Genomic DNA, 15,548 nt, shown 5'->3' with positions numbered 1-15,548 from the left:
ATTTTCAAACATAGATATTCCATTCCCTTTGAGTCTTCCAGAAACATTTCTGTTGTGTTGTTGCAGGCTTTGCAGCATTTCTGGAGTTGCCTTTGTTTTCTTTATTTGCAGTATGTTTGTAAAACGTAGCTCTGATGTAGTCATGTTGATGAAAGTGTTTTCTGCATTTGTAGTGCGTTGATGAAATATAGTTTTGGTAGTCATTTAAATAAAAGTACTTTCTGTGTTTGCAGTGCGTTTATGACTTTGCAACGTGTTTTTAATTGTACCGTGAATAGGGTCTTGTTGGCCACCGTAATAATGTCCTTCTCTGTGTCAGTTGGATGAACTGTTCTTGCTGTAACTGTCTGATCACATCCTGCACATTCTCATTCACATTATTACTTAAAATTCATATTAATGCACAACCATAATGGCCATCCTATGTGCCCTTTTGACCACAATTTCACTTAACTTACAATTCCTACTGAAACAGTAGCCAGTTGAGCAGTCTTTGTGACTTAAGCTCTGGCAATCCGTGCCCCAAAAATGAACCCTCTTCCAAAGTTACTTAAATCTTCCTCTTGCCATCTTGATCAAGGTCAACTCAGCCTCCTCATTAGTTTTATACTTGCCACAGAGTGTGGAGAGAAGTTAATTTCTAAATTGTACCATTTAGTACAACCTGAAATTGTGGTGAAAAGTGCTAAAAAAATGTAATCCATGTTTTAAAATAGTTGCACACACTGCCCTAATGCAACGCCACACTGATATTTTGCAATTTGTATGCAAAATAATACTTTTATTGACTTAGGTGTCATATGCTTATTTTTTAACGTAGTGTAGCTATAGGCTAATATTTTGGTCATTTTATGCTAGCGGGAGCTGGAATGCCTATTACCTGACTGCAAGCATTTTAAAAACAGGTTACTAAGCAAAATGTGACTGAAGAATTGTGTTTAACAATAGAATATCTGTATCTTTCCAAAGTGTTTTCTGAATTTGCATAGTTTTCCATCTTTAAAAAGTGATACCCTAAAACAATGGTTCCCAAACTTGGTCCTGGAGTACCTCCTGCCCTACAACTTTTAGTACTTTCCCCTGCTTTAGAACACCTACTCTGTAAGGGTTTGATAATTAGCTAATTAGTTGGATCAGGAGTGTTGGGAACAGGAAAAACAAAAAAACAAGAATGCTGGTCACATTTTCGGCACAGGAAATGTTAGGGTCATTAACACGTGACCTTTATTGATGGCATTCTCAAATTCAAGTCACATAAACCATGAACATTCAAACAGTTATATTAGAAATGTAAATCATTTTTAAATAAAGTAGGTACATCTGCAATATACACAAGCTATTATAAAAAATAAGATTCCACCTCTCTGGTGCAAGAACCTTTTCTCTGCATACTATTATCCGAGGTTGTAACAATAAGGCAAATATTCATGGGGTTTACTTTTTGGGGTTATTTTTAAAAGGGGCTTGCTCCAAACCACCTACCCTTGCCTTTCTATTAAATCTCAAAACACAGTGATCAATTAAAGAAAAAAATAAAATATTCTGAATCTCAATAATGAAAAAATAGTTATTAGATAAAGTGAATTAGTGATATACATTGCAAATGTTCTCATATTGCACGACTCAAAAGGCAACAATCAAGTGATACATTGTTTAGATTGTTATAAACACATTAGAGCAAGCCTGCTCATGACCTCATACAACAAACCTACAGATGGGTAAGATGTGCATTTGATAATGTAATGAATTCATGAGTTTATTCTTTGATATTGCATTTAATACTAAACTGTGCAAGTGTGCCAGTTCTGTAGCTCCACAATTCCAGTGTTACTAATGGTTAGGAGTAATGCTGCTGGACATGCTGTTTCTCAGTGATAGATATGTACACACTCCACAATAGGCAGATCAGCATCTAGTCTCCACAAATTCACACGCTGGATGTTCTGGGGACATCTTGGCTATCAGCAAGGTTCAGTTTTTGTCTAGGGATTCATGGTTAAGAACTTGTACAACTCTGTCTGGGAGACATACCATACAATCAATTTACTTGCCTCTGGGTGAAGTAGGAGTTTGCGATCAGAGAAAAAAGCTGTTGTTTTTTTATTTAAATAATATGCCCAGATGGCAATTCTATAAAATTTTGAAAGGATACATTGAAGAACTCAACTCTTCCAGCTGCAGAACAACACAGTGAACAATTATTAAACTCATGGTAATGGTAAAACCCTTTCATTGAAAACCATTTCATGATGATTGTCAATACTTAATAGCTTCCAACTGACAACAGAAACAGCTCAACCTCAAATAAACAAACATTACTCACTACTAACCTCTAAAGGTCTTACATAACCAGTCAGAATTTAAAACTTTTTTGTTTTTATTAGGTTTAATAAATATGTTCTCTTATTTACGTTATTGTCTTATATGATGAAAATGCACCCAACTGACATTTTGTTTGCTGAAACATAAACATACGATTGTGAAAACTAAAAACGGTCAAAAATGATTTTGTTTAGCTTACATACATGTAAATTCAGTTAAGCAGTGGTCAGTAATGTCTTGTAGCATTAATTAGGTCTGTTTACCAGTATAGTATGTATAAAAATTGTATTTGTTGAACTTACTGTTAGTACCTTATACTTACTGTATGTAAATGAAAATGAACTTACAGTATGTAAATGACAAATCCACAAAAATGTTCAATCCTCCCAAACTTCACTAAACTGACTTCTAAATTTCAGCTATTTTAATTCTGGTTGTATTGGACTGCACAAGCCAATCAAAATTACTTACATTTAATAGAAGTTTGTCCATGTTGGTGTCACAGGCAAGCTTGCGCTGGTCCTCTGGCATTTCATCCACTTCTCCATAGAGGTCAAAGTGCAGTCGTGCCAGTTTCTCCTGCATCTCTCGCACATGCTCCATTTGATCAATGGAGCACTCATTACCTATTGTGCAACCAAAAAGATCTTCTGAGTCTTACAGGTTGTCTCATTTTTTAGGATAAGACAAAAGGCCACAACCAAGATACAGCTAAGAGTACAAGTGGCAGCTCACCAAAGGCCTGGAGCTTTCCAGAGTGGAAGTCATTGAGAAGGCTGAGGAGGCCTTTCTCCATCTCCTGCACATCAGACACGTCTGTAAGGAAGGAGTGCTGAATAGGGGCAGACTGGTTACTCTTACTCGACTGACTCTGTGGCCTAGGTTTATCTCTCACCCCTCTACAGAGCATCAAAAAGAAAAAAACAGTTAATCTTTTCTCTGTTTTAATTATTTTGCACTTTTTGCCCAGTTCTCCCATGTAACCAGAACTCCACGTCTCATAGGTCTGTCTATGAATGAAAGATGTGTCAAGTTGAAAGCTGTGACCCATCTCTGCTTAATTACTCTACTGCTTAATTACTTGTAGTTAAAGAACAGTTCCATTGATTTTTTTTTTTTTGAATATTTCAGTGTAAATCAATAATTAAGATGTAAACAAAATAATTCAGAGTGGTTTGAAAATGGAAAATGCACCATTTTAGGTAAAAGAAACCAGGCATCTAAAGCAATTAAAAAAAAAAAAACTACATCACAAAGTTATTACATGAGATAGTTACAGATAGGTTGCTTGACGTATGGGATATTGTTTTACAACAGTTTTTAAATTAGAGTTTTGAGATTCAGGTTTGTTTTTTATACAATACATTCAAGGCAGAAAGACACAGAGGGCACTGTATGACAAAACAGTACTGAAAAAAATCCTCACAAAATTAACATTATTATATTAAAACTAAGAAGATGAATGTAGATTCACTAGTCATATTGCAGAGTAAACAAAATGGCTATATTTGCTTTGTAGACATTGTGACTCTTGGTCCATCATCACTATTGCAAAGAAAATCAGAGCAAGCAAGTTTCTCTAGAATGTACCATCTGACATCAACCCATTCTGAATAACTTTGTTCACATCACATTGACTGAACTATGCAAACATTTTGAAAACTAGGTGGCATTCCACTTTAACACAAGTATTACTAGAACAAAATTCTGATAAGTGACTGGGTTGTTATAAATAACTGCTTGTGAGAAAATCATTACATACTCATACAGATATAACTGAGCTGTCAGGAGACATTAGCTCATATCCAGAGATTCTCGAGACAACTGATTTTGAGACCAAACTCATTTCTGTTAATTCTCCAAACTCCACCTGCGGTATCTACTCTTCTGATTTGAGTGTGTGCCCATGCCGGTGAACCCCAAAGCTCTACTGGAGGTGACGGTCTTTCGGGCGGCGACTGGAGGAGCAGGCTGGTTGGTCGATGGTCTTGGACTTTTTCGTTTGATCTTCCGCTCCTCCATGTTGCCAAAGTCTCGCATCCAACTCTAGAACAAGAGCACACCAAACAGTCTAACCATAAGGGTAAGGCTGCATTACGAGGTGATGAGCGAGGCTACAGCTAACAAGCTTTATTACAACAACATGAGTTTATCTTTAGTAATGATCGTCAAGTTATACAAGCCACAGCTGAGATATTTCAGTACCTTTATGTAACGTTAGATAAATCCAAAAATCTATCTAGCTACGTCACGGTCATAACTACCAAACAAGTGAGTACGATATTAAAAAGAACATAACGTTAGCTTTTAGCAAGCAAGCTAACTGGCTAGCTAGCTCATTTCAAGTCAGACAACGGGGTCTAACGCTGCCTGTGAAGCCAGCTAAGCTAACATAACTAGTTAGCTAGCAAATAATTCATGCCATGGCCGTAATAATAGAAACATATTTACTTTACCGCCAACTGTACCCGTCTGTTACACTGAATAAGTATCCTTTCTGAAAAACATTTTTTGTAAAGGGTAAGCCAATCTTTCTAGCTAAATATCATGCAGCCGAAAGCTGCCACTGCCTAAAAAGTTTACAAACCACACTTCCTAGTTGACTCTGTTGCGTACCGTGTCGTCATCACATCCTTTGTAAAGACGTAAATGCGAAAATATGCCCGCGGTAGAATGTATAGCAGCTTGTGAACAGTAGAATTTTGGGATAATTTATTATGTAGAGGCTGAATAATGTCAGCATTAAATGTGCGATGACTAAAGAAGAATGTAACCACTACTTGCTTAATGTTTATCATTTTGGATAAAAAAAAATCACACACAAATGTACTATATAAATACAGTATTTTGCTGCAGTAATCTTCCCCTTATTGTGATATTCTTTGACTCCTTTGTATAATTATTTTTCCCCTTGCTGTAAATAATCTAGCTACGTTTCCAGTTTATGCAATTCCCCAATGCCTTCTTCAATGTAATGATCTAATCTTGAATAATGTATATACCTCTTTTGTACCCTAATTGAATAAAAAATTTAATCAGACATAAAAAAGAAATAAATGCGGAAATATGCGTTTAGATTTATGGGACGGCATTTATTCTTTTCAGAAATTACTTCTGAGGAGTCAAACTGCCTATTTAAATTGAGTTGCAAACATTTATTCTAAATGCACTTGAACGCAGGACGTTCAAGTGGCATCTACAAGGTCACACCATAGTTACATCATTGCAATGTATCATTGTAATATATGAATGCCTTCATTTTTCATATAAAATAAATGTTCAAGGTAAGGGCCATTTTCGTCATTCTTATTAATGTTAATAAAATTGAGATACATCCCAACGATAATAAGTATGAGGGAGGATCCAAGAAAATTCTGCATGTGTTGCGAGCAAGCTTATTTCCATTTCGTCCTCGGGTAAGTTAAATATGACCGTCGAAATGGAAATGATTTTGCCATTTTTTGTTGTATGTTAACGCTTTATTAACTTACAATATAAACTCAGTCTTTATATTGGGTAGATTTTATAATTCAACTCTAAAATTATGTCTTTCCTATGGTTATAGCGCTCTCTAGTGTTCAAACTGAACTCCTTGTTTCTCGTTTGCGCATGCGCAGTCTTGTCTGTCATATGACTAGACATGCGCACCGTCGTTGTCGCTCTGAAGGAATTTCGGAAATCGTTGATGTCAGAAGATAGCAAACTTTACTTAACTCGAAGACTAAAAGGAATTCCTGTTTGATTCTACTCCAGTAAGTAGCGACCGAACAACTTTGTGCTACTTCCCACAACGTTCACCATATAAAATACAACAGGATGTTTGTATTTTGCTACTAAAAGTAAAGAGGAACTAACTTAACCTAGCTACGCTAGCCAGCTAGCATGCTCTGAGATACAGCCTGGCATTGGTTTGCTTTGACAGTGTAAATAAACAAATATTTTTGCCAGTTAGAACAAAAGACGACGGGGAAACACCATGAGTAAACAGTAAGTATGAAAGACGAACCGAGCAATCTAGGTGATGGGACGTTCGCACACTGGGAAAAAATAAGGTTTTTTTGCTACTAACATGTCGAACAGCTCCTGTGGGTAAGGCGCAGTTTTCTGCTGGGTGTGGGTTATGCTTAGCTTAAAGCCATGAACGTCGTAACGTCATTGCTGCTGTAAGCAGACCACTGGTGTATTGACATTGCACTTTTCCATTTCACATTGTGTTCGTATTGTATATGAATCACCATTTTATTGTGTGTGTATGTAGGAGTCATGTCTTGCTGTGAGACATTTTGACTCTGTGACCACTTTCCAGTAAGTAGTTATTTAGCAGTTAATTGGCTGTGTTCTATCATTAAATAATTGCTTTCTACCGTTTTCAAGTAGATAAATTGACTTGGTGTATAATCTGTAATTATTTAGAAGACGTTACACTATGTGCTTCACTCTGGCACTAAGATCGTCTGTGTTAGCCAGTGCCAGTGGGGGAAACATCTTGGAAAACCTGTTTATGGAGAAAAACTGGAAATGCGATTCCCTGTTTAGATCCAATGAAAGGCTTTTTGTGTTCGCGTACAATAAGCGAGTAAGTAATAATGCAATCTAAGTTAGTATGGCAAATCATGTAGGTTGTAGGTTAGCCAACTAAATTGTAGTAAAGGCTAAAAAAAATACAAGCTCTGTTTAAATCTCTGTAATTTTGCAGTTTTTTCTATACAAAGTTGGTGTTCAACAAAGTTAATATTCTCTCTTTGTATCTGTACAATGTGACTCTGCTCCATATGTCATTCAAAACAGGAAAAAGTGACAGGATTGAGATTTGTTGCACAGGAAAAGTGTCTCTCTTTCCTGTGAATCAGGGCTGCTTGATGAATTATCATATTATCTGATCATAATCTACTGTTTGTATTCTACATGTGAACTTGCCCGGACTTAAACAATTAGTACTTTTATGATACAAGTCAAGTGTGACATTGATTCATTTAAATAATAATGTTTTAGTTAATTTAGAACATTTATTTTCACGTTTTTCTTTTTTTTTTTTTGGTTGTAGCTGGTTTGCATCCCTTCTTTGAGTCCCCCTTATTCTTTGTTTTCACTGTATGGTATGGGCCAATGTATCTTATAACCAGAGAAATGTACTGTGTTTTTATTTTTACGGGTGAGCAGTATCATTCACACTGTCTTTCACACATAGACACACCACATAGAGCTTCTTGTTACATGTGTTTTAACCAGCCTGCCTTGACATTTTTATATGGTTTTGTATAGTTAACATGCACAATAAAGAAAGTATTTGGCCAAATGATACCCAAAAGGCAAACAACAAAAAATGTTGCTTTGTCTATGTTTGTCTATGTCAGAGAGGCTCTTATATCTTTGTTTCCTTTTTCCTGTCTCATTCCGGGGGAAAAACCTCTCCTTAATACTTTTACTTCTAAAAATTTGAACTAATTCTGCTTCCAGAGGTGGGTGATTGTTCATAAATGATAACATAAAACTGTCATCCAACATCTGAATTCATAGCATTCTAATCCTTTCACATGGAATAAGTTTGGTTTGAGGATTTGTGTTTATTTCTTATGAGTACCATATTGACTTTGACTTCTCTCCTCTGATCCTCAGACCCCAGAGTGTAGAGCTTAGTGTTGCAGACAGATCAGCCAATATTGACACCAGCAAGATGGCAGACATGTCGGTGGAAGAAATCACTGTGAGAGCCAACCAGTTGACTGATGAGGTATGCATGTCATCTGTTACCGTGTTACAAAGAACGGAGCTGCCCTTTTTTGAGCTTTGTGGTGCTGTTTAGATTTCCTGTGTTAATTTACGCCCACTACAATTAATGGCTTTCTTTTTTCTGTGTTGTGCCATTTTTTTCTTTCTAACTTTATTTTTTTTCTCTGTCTCTTTCGCTTACTGTCTTTTTCTCTGTGTGGCTCTGTTTACTCTTGGCATTAACTCCCAATTATCATTCAATCAAGACACAGCACTTTTATCTTTGTGCTTTTCAGAATGTCGCTTTTGCATCCTGATATAATTGGATCTCATTTTTTTTGTGCAATATTTCAGTTTTTAAAGGAGGTTGGTGGTGTCAGAGCAGAGTAGGCAGAGCCTCTATAGGCTAAGCAGTGTTTAATAGTGTGTTATGAAATGTTTTGCAATTGTCTGCCTTTTAAGTTACACAGAACGAGAAGACAGCAAGTTATGTGCATTTTGATTAGCAGCCACTTAAGCGCAACTGAAAGAAAAATCAGAGCCAGGAGTGGTGGGAGTGAAGTGAGAAAAGGCTTTTTAACTTTTGTATTTGTAAATTTATGTTTAAATACATGTGCAAACAGCTAAAAATAGCCTGTTTAACAAGAGAGGCAGCAATCATTTTGAAAGTCGTGGGTGCCTTGCATGTGATGTTAGGTCATCAGTGTAGCCACTGTGCATGCTTGACTACTTTGGTATCAGGACAGCTACATTCCAGTCACAAACACGGTTAAATGCAAATGTGGACATCCAGATATAAGGCGCATTTAATGGCAAGTGTAAAACGGCCTTTTTCTCCCTTAAGTAACTCTTTCTTCTGATCAGCAGTATCTAATATTTGTAGTTACATATTCTTTGCCAAAGAGTAACCACATTATGTCTGTTTCTTTTGATGCTTTTACTCTGATGTCATCTAATCTTTTTCTTCTGCTTTTCCTTTTCCTGCATTTTCTCTTTCTCTTTTTCTGTGCTGTGCATAACCCATGTTGGGTACTAACAGCATAAAAGACTTCCTCTGCCCATGAAGGACAGCACGGGCAACATGGGGTAAACTAATAACGCAACATTTCTACTACCACTAATGGAATTTTGCCTTGTTTGTAGCTTTTTATAGATTTCACCATAATGCACTACCACTTCTCAATTTTAAATGTATAACATAAGAACTGCATGCCTTTTTCCAGTACAAGGGTCAGGTCTGATTTGAGGCCAGGAAATGCTTTGTTTTTCCACTTCCTCATTAATAGTACTTGGTTACCCATACATTCTGACAGTTGGATTTTTAATTTAAAGTATTTAATATATTTACTTTGTATTTTGCCTCGCCAGTTTTCATTACTTTATATTTTTTAATGGCCATCCCATTCGGCTTTTCTGAGGAAAAGTTTTGATACCACTTGGTAAAAATCTTGTAGCCACAATACAAAGATTCACATTGATGTTTGATCAAAATCAGAGCCATTGTTAGGGAAATATTGATATTTAACGGGTGCCTGTAAGGACAGTACTGCCCAAAAGTCAGAGACCACCATTTGATTTATTTAATGTTGAGAAGTGTTGGCCATAAAGTACAAGTTGTTCATATTTTAATACAAGAAAAAAGCTGAAAACATACTTTACAGTAAATAACACAACTCAGCAATTAAATGTATTATTAAAATTTTAAGTGTTTAGTGTTTTCATTTCCTCTTAATTATTGGTTTAATACATAGTTCTGTAGTATATATGATTGATGCCATTTTTGTAGTATTTTTTCATGTTTTTCCCCATTTATGTGCTGCATGCGTAATAAATCTTATCTTTTCTAATATCATTATAGTGATAGGGAGACAAAAATTGGGACATTACATATTGTCACTGCCCAAAGAAAAACATGTATATCCATTTTCTTTTTTTTTATTTTTATTTTTTATTTTTTACTCGATTTTCTCCCCAATTTACTCGTCTCCAATTCCATCCGCTAGTTAGCACTCCCCCAATCACACGATACTATCAACGCTAGGAGGGTGAAGGCTAACACAGGCTTCCTCCGAGACCTGTGAAGCCAACCACCGCTTCTTTTCGAGCCAGAGGAAAGCGACAACCACCAGATCTGTTACGTCAGCTAACAGACGCCTGCGCTGACTAGCATTGCGCTGAGTGATGGGGGGAGAAGGAGGGGCCATCCTACCCACCCAGAGAGAGCGAGGCCAATTGTGCTCTCTCGGACTCCCGGCTACGGATGGCTGTAGCATCACCAGGGATCGAACTCGCGATCTCCTGATGATAGGGCCAACGCTTAGACGGTTGCGCCACTCGGGAGCTTATCCATTTTCTTTTCATTTTTACTCTGCTGCATCATTTAAGCACAACAGCTGTCCTTTACATTGAAAATTTCATGATGATTGGACCAACAGAAATGTTCTAAAATTACTTTAACTTACACTGGAAGTAAAGAATGTTTTTGCCCTCCTCTGTAGGTTTTTCTTGGGCAGTGACAATAAACAGATTCAATTTTGCTTCTGCTGTTTTGTTTTTTTTAAGCTAGTTAGCTTCCTGCCAAGCTCAGTACCAATGGTGGACTATTACATCAATGTGCCGACACACCTGTACATTTTTAGCTTTTTAAAACAATAATGCCGCCACACCAGCCTCCAGAGCTCTTTGTTTTGCACATCTCATCAACATAAGCCTGTATATGTTTTTTATATGTTGCCTAAAGATCTCCTCAGTAGAATTGATAGCACACTGACACTAATGATTCCTGAGAAAAATGGTTTTATTTTTCTTCTAGTCGCTGGAGAGCACCAGGCGAATGCTGCAGCTGGCAGAAGAGGTGAGAGCTTTTATATTTTGTACACAAGTCCAGCCATTCATTGGAACACTCTTATGAACCAAAATTGAGTACCTTTATCACTGTATTTCTATATATTGGTTTTCCATTAACATGAATTGTTAATAAGATCAAATAAAGCCAAGTCATCCTTTCACACATTTTTCAAAAATCTGTATTTTCAGAGTAAGGAGACAGGAGTTAAAACCATGACGATGCTGGAAGAGCAGGGAGGTAAGTCCAGCTATTCATTCAGCTTTAATTCACCATATCTCCTTCAACAGATCTTTCACATACTCTAAAGCCTTAGTATGAAATATTTTTACTAGGTGCATAGAGAGTGTTTCACACTTATTTACGCTTGTTCTGTTCATCATGTCATTTACTCAGAACAACTGCGGCGTGTGGAGCAGGGCATGGACCAAATCAATGAGGACATGAAACAGGCTGAGAAAAACTTGACTGATCTGTCCAAGTGCTGTGGCCTATGTGTCTGTCCCTGTGATAGGTAAGAACTTTGTCACTTGTTAAGGCAGTAAGCTATGAGAAGCTATGCGTTACATGTATGGTGTCACCATTAAGGGGGGGTGGTGTTACGTTTGATGCAAAGCAGAGTGCCTAAAACCCCCTGAACTGTAGTAAACCATGACCAAACAAAATACAGTACCATAAACTACAACCTTGTTCATTAGTAATAGACAACAGATGCCAAGCAGCATGAGAGGTTATTCTATAAACAGAAATCAATTGATGTGTCAGAGTATATGTATGCTTGGGAATGGGGCGATGTAGTCAGATGTTGACGATGACTGATGATGATGCTTCAAAGGTGATAAACTCACTTGGAACTCGCTCTTTTACTCTTTTACTTGTGGTAATCCGAAGTTCCTTGCGCATGTTTGCACTAACAACTTTCAAAGCAAGAGCTAAAATAGTTTATTAAAAAATATTACTGTGAGTTACTTGGTAACTTGGTAGTTATACAATATAGTTGTACGATTTTCATTAAATCATATAAGCATATAAGCTAAAAAAAAAAATAGATAGTAGGTCTAAACTACAGCAGCCCATGTGTGTTTTAGTGGTGGTTTTGTGGGCAATGTGTCACTAATGCATTTTTTTTTTAACAATAAAACATTGTGTTTATAGTTTTTAGATATCTCTTTGGCCTAGTCATTTGTGTTTATCCATCTCTTTATTTCAAATGTGGCTCAACAAATCAGATTTTAGAACCATAACTATTCATTTTACAAACACATTTGCATTTGCAGAAGTGCATTACATTCTACCTTCAAAGTGGACCTTTAGTAGAGTTAGGAATCTATATTTCAAAGTTAAGCAGTGCATATTATGTCTTGCTATACAAAATGAAGCACGGTTGCTTCTGAGTTAACTTTACTGTTGAATGCCTTTCAGGGTGAAGTCCATTGAGCATGATGGGCGGTATAAGCGGACTTGGGGCACTGGAAGTGACAACGCGAGCACAGAGGGAGGAGAGGGAGGTGTGGTGTCCAGCCAACCAAGCAGCATCCGCAATGGCCAGGCTGCTCCTGTGTCGTCATCCTCTGGTCCCTACATCAAGAGGCAATGCCAATTTGATTTCGTATGACTAATAAAAGCTGGTTAGCTAAACTAAAGTGCAGGGCATGTACAAAATAACTTAGTTAGTTAGATGCTCTGTTAAATTTGCTGAAACGATTTTCAGTCTTGTTTTCCCTGCTGATGTCTGACTATACTGTTCAGTTGAAAAGAGCTCATCACCTTCTCAGTGGAATGTTGTGACTAAGAAGGACATTACCGACTCTTGTGTTCAGAATAAGCAGTGTATGAGTTCTAGTCAGACCATTTGTGCAAGAAGTATTTTGAAATATGTTATTCCACTTTCTTTGCTGACAAAAAGAAGTCTGCCTTTGTCATACTTCCTGTCTTGGTTATTCTCAGTCATCTGTCATTCAAAGGCAGAGATAAGGTTTTTCTGTGCCCCATTTGGCATGCGTCTTTACCAGTATGCTATGAGTAGCCTGATACGATGTCTCAAACTTCCATTACCCTTTTTAGCCGTGATTCTAACTAGTTAAATAGCAAGTTAAGCTTGCTATTAAAAAGTTACTTTAACTTTTAACTATTATAGGAAAGTTATCATAGCTTACTATGAACAGCAAGGCTTGCTACTTCTGCTGATGTCCTCAAAAAGCACAGGTTCTGTCAAAAACTCCTACCAGTGTTTTAGATTTATGATTAACTTGGGATTACCTTTACTGCCTACAGGGCAGAATATCTTGACAACAACCTTTTCTCAAATGTTTGAAATGTTCCCTCCTTTTGGTTGTGTAGTAATATTGTTTTATTTGATTTTTGTTTTGATTTTATTTACCTGGTTATATTAGGGCTTTTTATTTCATTTTTTCAGGATAACAAATGATGATCGGGAGGTGGAGATGGAGGAGAACCTAGACCAGGTGGGCAGCATCATCGGGAATCTGAAGAACATGGCTCTGGATATGGGCAACGAGATTGACAAGCAGAACAAAACCATTGACCGCATTACAGACAAAGTAAGGCCACCCCACACACAATTTACATTTATTAAAGGAACACTAATCTGTCTGCTCTGTACGTACCATGCAGTCACTTGCCATAGAAAACAATTTTGATACATTTCCCAGCACCTGTTGACTTACAGTACGCTTGTAGTGAAAAATGCTATTTCTTTAAGGGATCATTACAACATTCGTTACGCTTAGCTTTTTGTGCTTTTTAAATACAAGTTTAAAATAATATTTAGACACTGTTTAAGTTTCGTAATTTTCTCTATACTCCTTATTCCACACAATCCATATATGGAAACGTGGCTGCAAAAACTGCCCATTTTGAATTCATTGTTGTGATGTCACAAAAAACAGTACATTTACATATATCTGCATATTCAGCCTGTAGCAGTTTAGCCCCACCTATTCAGGATGAAGTTATAAGAAGTCTTTTATCCTGCCCCCATTTTTTGAACGAGGCACAGTACAGGGCAGCCAGTAGGAACAGAGGTCATATACATATCCGTCTTAATGGAACAGTAATAGGGAGAGGTTGGAAAATGGTCATGTAAAAACAATTTATGACTGTTTTTCATTCATAAAACCACACAAATTTATAAGTGGACCTCAGGACAAAAATATATCATGCCAGAAGAATATAGGATATGGGCCCTTTAGGGCAGTGCCAGCCCCATAAGACTGGTGGAGAACTAAAGGATTCTTATTTTGTTCTGCCCAATAGTAGGAACTGGTTTCCTGGACTGTGATTGAGCCTAGTCCTGGACTATATTTTCGTTTTAGGATAATCTCCAGGCAGCATGGTGGCACAGTGGGAAGCACTGTCGCCTCACAGCAAGAAGGGCTTGGGTTCAATAATCTCCATTCAAAACCTTGTTCAGTCCAGAACTGGGTTGTGTGGGAAACTGGTCCTAGGTGTTATATCATCTGAAAAACTGTTAAATAAAGTTTCAGGGCACATATCTGTCAGAGAGAGGAGAAGCATACTAACCCTTCTACATGGGTGTACTGTTCTGTATCAAATTACGCTGAACAAAACTGGTAGTGGAAAATAAAATTATTTGTATTTTTTTGTTGTGACTATGCCACAAATCTGATTTCACAAGGTTAGCTTATTAGAATAAAAAGGATACATTGCTATCCAGTGTTTAACTGAAACATATTCTGTCTGTTTTTGCACAGGCTGACATGAATAAAGCACGCATTGATGAAGCCAACCAGCGAGCCAACAAACTTCTGAAGTGACTTTGCAGGTGTGAACGAAGAATTTGTCACAGCCTTATCTCTCTCTCTCTCTCTCTCTCTCTCTCTCTCTCTCTCTCTCTCTCTCTCTCACACACTCACACACACACACACACACACATACTTACACATTTTTATAAAGGGCAAAGTAATTAAGCTTTAGTGATCATGTTCTTCCAGTGCCACCTGTGCCTTTTTAATAGCTTAGATACTATTTTGTAAATAGAAATGGTCACACAAACACACTGCCTCTTGTACAATCAGGCATTTGCCTCTATATGTGATAAATGGATGCTGGACACACAGAGTGTAGTAGTACAAGAGGCTCTGGTCACTGCCGTCCTGTCTGTCTGTAATGTACACTCAGAGGGATGCTATTTTAATAGCTCCTTTTCCTCTTCTCTTAGTTTCTCTCCCTTGCGTAAAAGGCACCAGAGACGTGTGAATAATATTTCCACGTCTTTGGGTATTGCCCCCCTCGTACCCTGAGACCTGAGTTTATTCTTACTCTTTCTAGACTGGTTTATAATATAATTGTTTGTTTCTTTTTTGTGTTGTCTTTACCTGTTCACTATTGTATTCATATTTAATTATAAAAGGGTAATGAACTATTATTTGTGAATACCGTTTTGAATAATAAAGTCATGTTTAAAATGGTTGTTTTTCTCATCCCCTCCCTGGGCTGGTTGCAAAGAATAAGCTGAGTGCTGATGAGTAGATGAGTATGATATGGACTGAATGTGTGCACTTGTAATATTGGGTTAAACAGATATTTTATGGTATTTTCACCATAAAATCAATAGCTCTAGTATGCAGGAATGTGACTGTTAAATATCTATTTTATTTCTAATAAAGCCAATTTAATTGCTTTACACTGA

General features: G+C 37.1%; 2 protein-coding genes across 4 annotated transcripts; one reads left to right on the top strand and one right to left on the bottom strand.

Moving 5' to 3' along the window:
* Positions 1–1,178: 1,178 nt before the first annotated feature.
* Positions 1,179–4,927, bottom strand: ccdc28a (coiled-coil domain containing 28A). 2 transcript variants are annotated; one of them, XM_036563721.1, is made up of 6 exons: positions 4,774–4,927; positions 4,193–4,368; positions 3,058–3,221; positions 2,794–2,948; positions 2,153–2,175; positions 1,179–1,982 (listed from the first exon to the last, which is right to left on the bottom strand). In XM_036563721.1, the coding sequence occupies exons 2-6, from the start codon at positions 4,360–4,362 to the stop codon at positions 1,928–1,930; spliced, it is 567 nt and encodes a 188-aa protein (XP_036419614.1). In that variant the 5' UTR covers positions 4,363–4,368; positions 4,774–4,927; the 3' UTR covers positions 1,179–1,927. The 2 variants fall into 2 exon arrangements, with proteins under 2 accessions (XP_036419614.1, XP_036419613.1); XM_036563720.1 differs by having other exon boundaries at positions 4,779–4,927.
* Positions 4,928–5,959: 1,032 nt separating this feature from the next.
* On the top strand, positions 5,960–15,548 carry snap23.1 (synaptosome associated protein 23.1). 2 transcript variants are annotated; one of them, XM_036563711.1, is made up of 9 exons: positions 5,960–6,074; positions 6,271–6,309; positions 7,939–8,053; positions 10,844–10,885; positions 11,068–11,116; positions 11,273–11,390; positions 12,299–12,466; positions 13,293–13,437; positions 14,611–15,548. In XM_036563711.1, exons 2-9 carry the CDS (start codon positions 6,299–6,301, stop codon positions 14,671–14,673), a joined length of 711 nt encoding a protein of 236 aa, XP_036419604.1. In that variant the 5' UTR covers positions 5,960–6,074; positions 6,271–6,298; the 3' UTR covers positions 14,674–15,548. The 2 variants fall into 2 exon arrangements, with proteins under 2 accessions (XP_036419604.1, XP_036419605.1); XM_036563712.1 differs by lacking the exon at positions 6,271–6,309.

The sequence above is a fragment of the Colossoma macropomum genome, unplaced genomic scaffold (genome assembly GCF_904425465.1).
Source record: "Colossoma macropomum unplaced genomic scaffold, Colossoma_macropomum, whole genome shotgun sequence".
Classification (NCBI taxonomy): domain Eukaryota; kingdom Metazoa; phylum Chordata; class Actinopteri; order Characiformes; family Serrasalmidae; genus Colossoma; species Colossoma macropomum.
This window is presented reverse-complemented; position numbering and strand designations above follow the sequence as displayed.

Excerpts from the sequence above, each read along its gene's own strand:
- ccdc28a (XM_036563721.1), bottom strand. The coding sequence starts at position 4,362 with ATGCGAGACTTTGGCAACATGGAGGAGCGGAAGATCAAACGAAAAAGT. Across the intron at positions 2,949-3,057 it reads TGGAAAGCTCCAGGCCTTTG|GTAATGAGTGCTCCATTGAT; the intron begins GTGAGCTGCCAC and ends GTTGCACAATAG. Across the intron at positions 2,176-2,793 it reads TGGACAAACTTCTATTAAAT|CTGGAAGAGTTGAGTTCTTC; the intron begins GTAAGTAATTTT and ends GTTGTTCTGCAG.
- snap23.1 (XM_036563711.1), top strand. Across the intron at positions 11,391-12,298 it reads TGTGTCTGTCCCTGTGATAG|GGTGAAGTCCATTGAGCATG; the intron begins GTAAGAACTTTG and ends AATGCCTTTCAG. Across the intron at positions 12,467-13,292 it reads TCTGGTCCCTACATCAAGAG|GATAACAAATGATGATCGGG; the intron begins GCAATGCCAATT and ends TCATTTTTTCAG.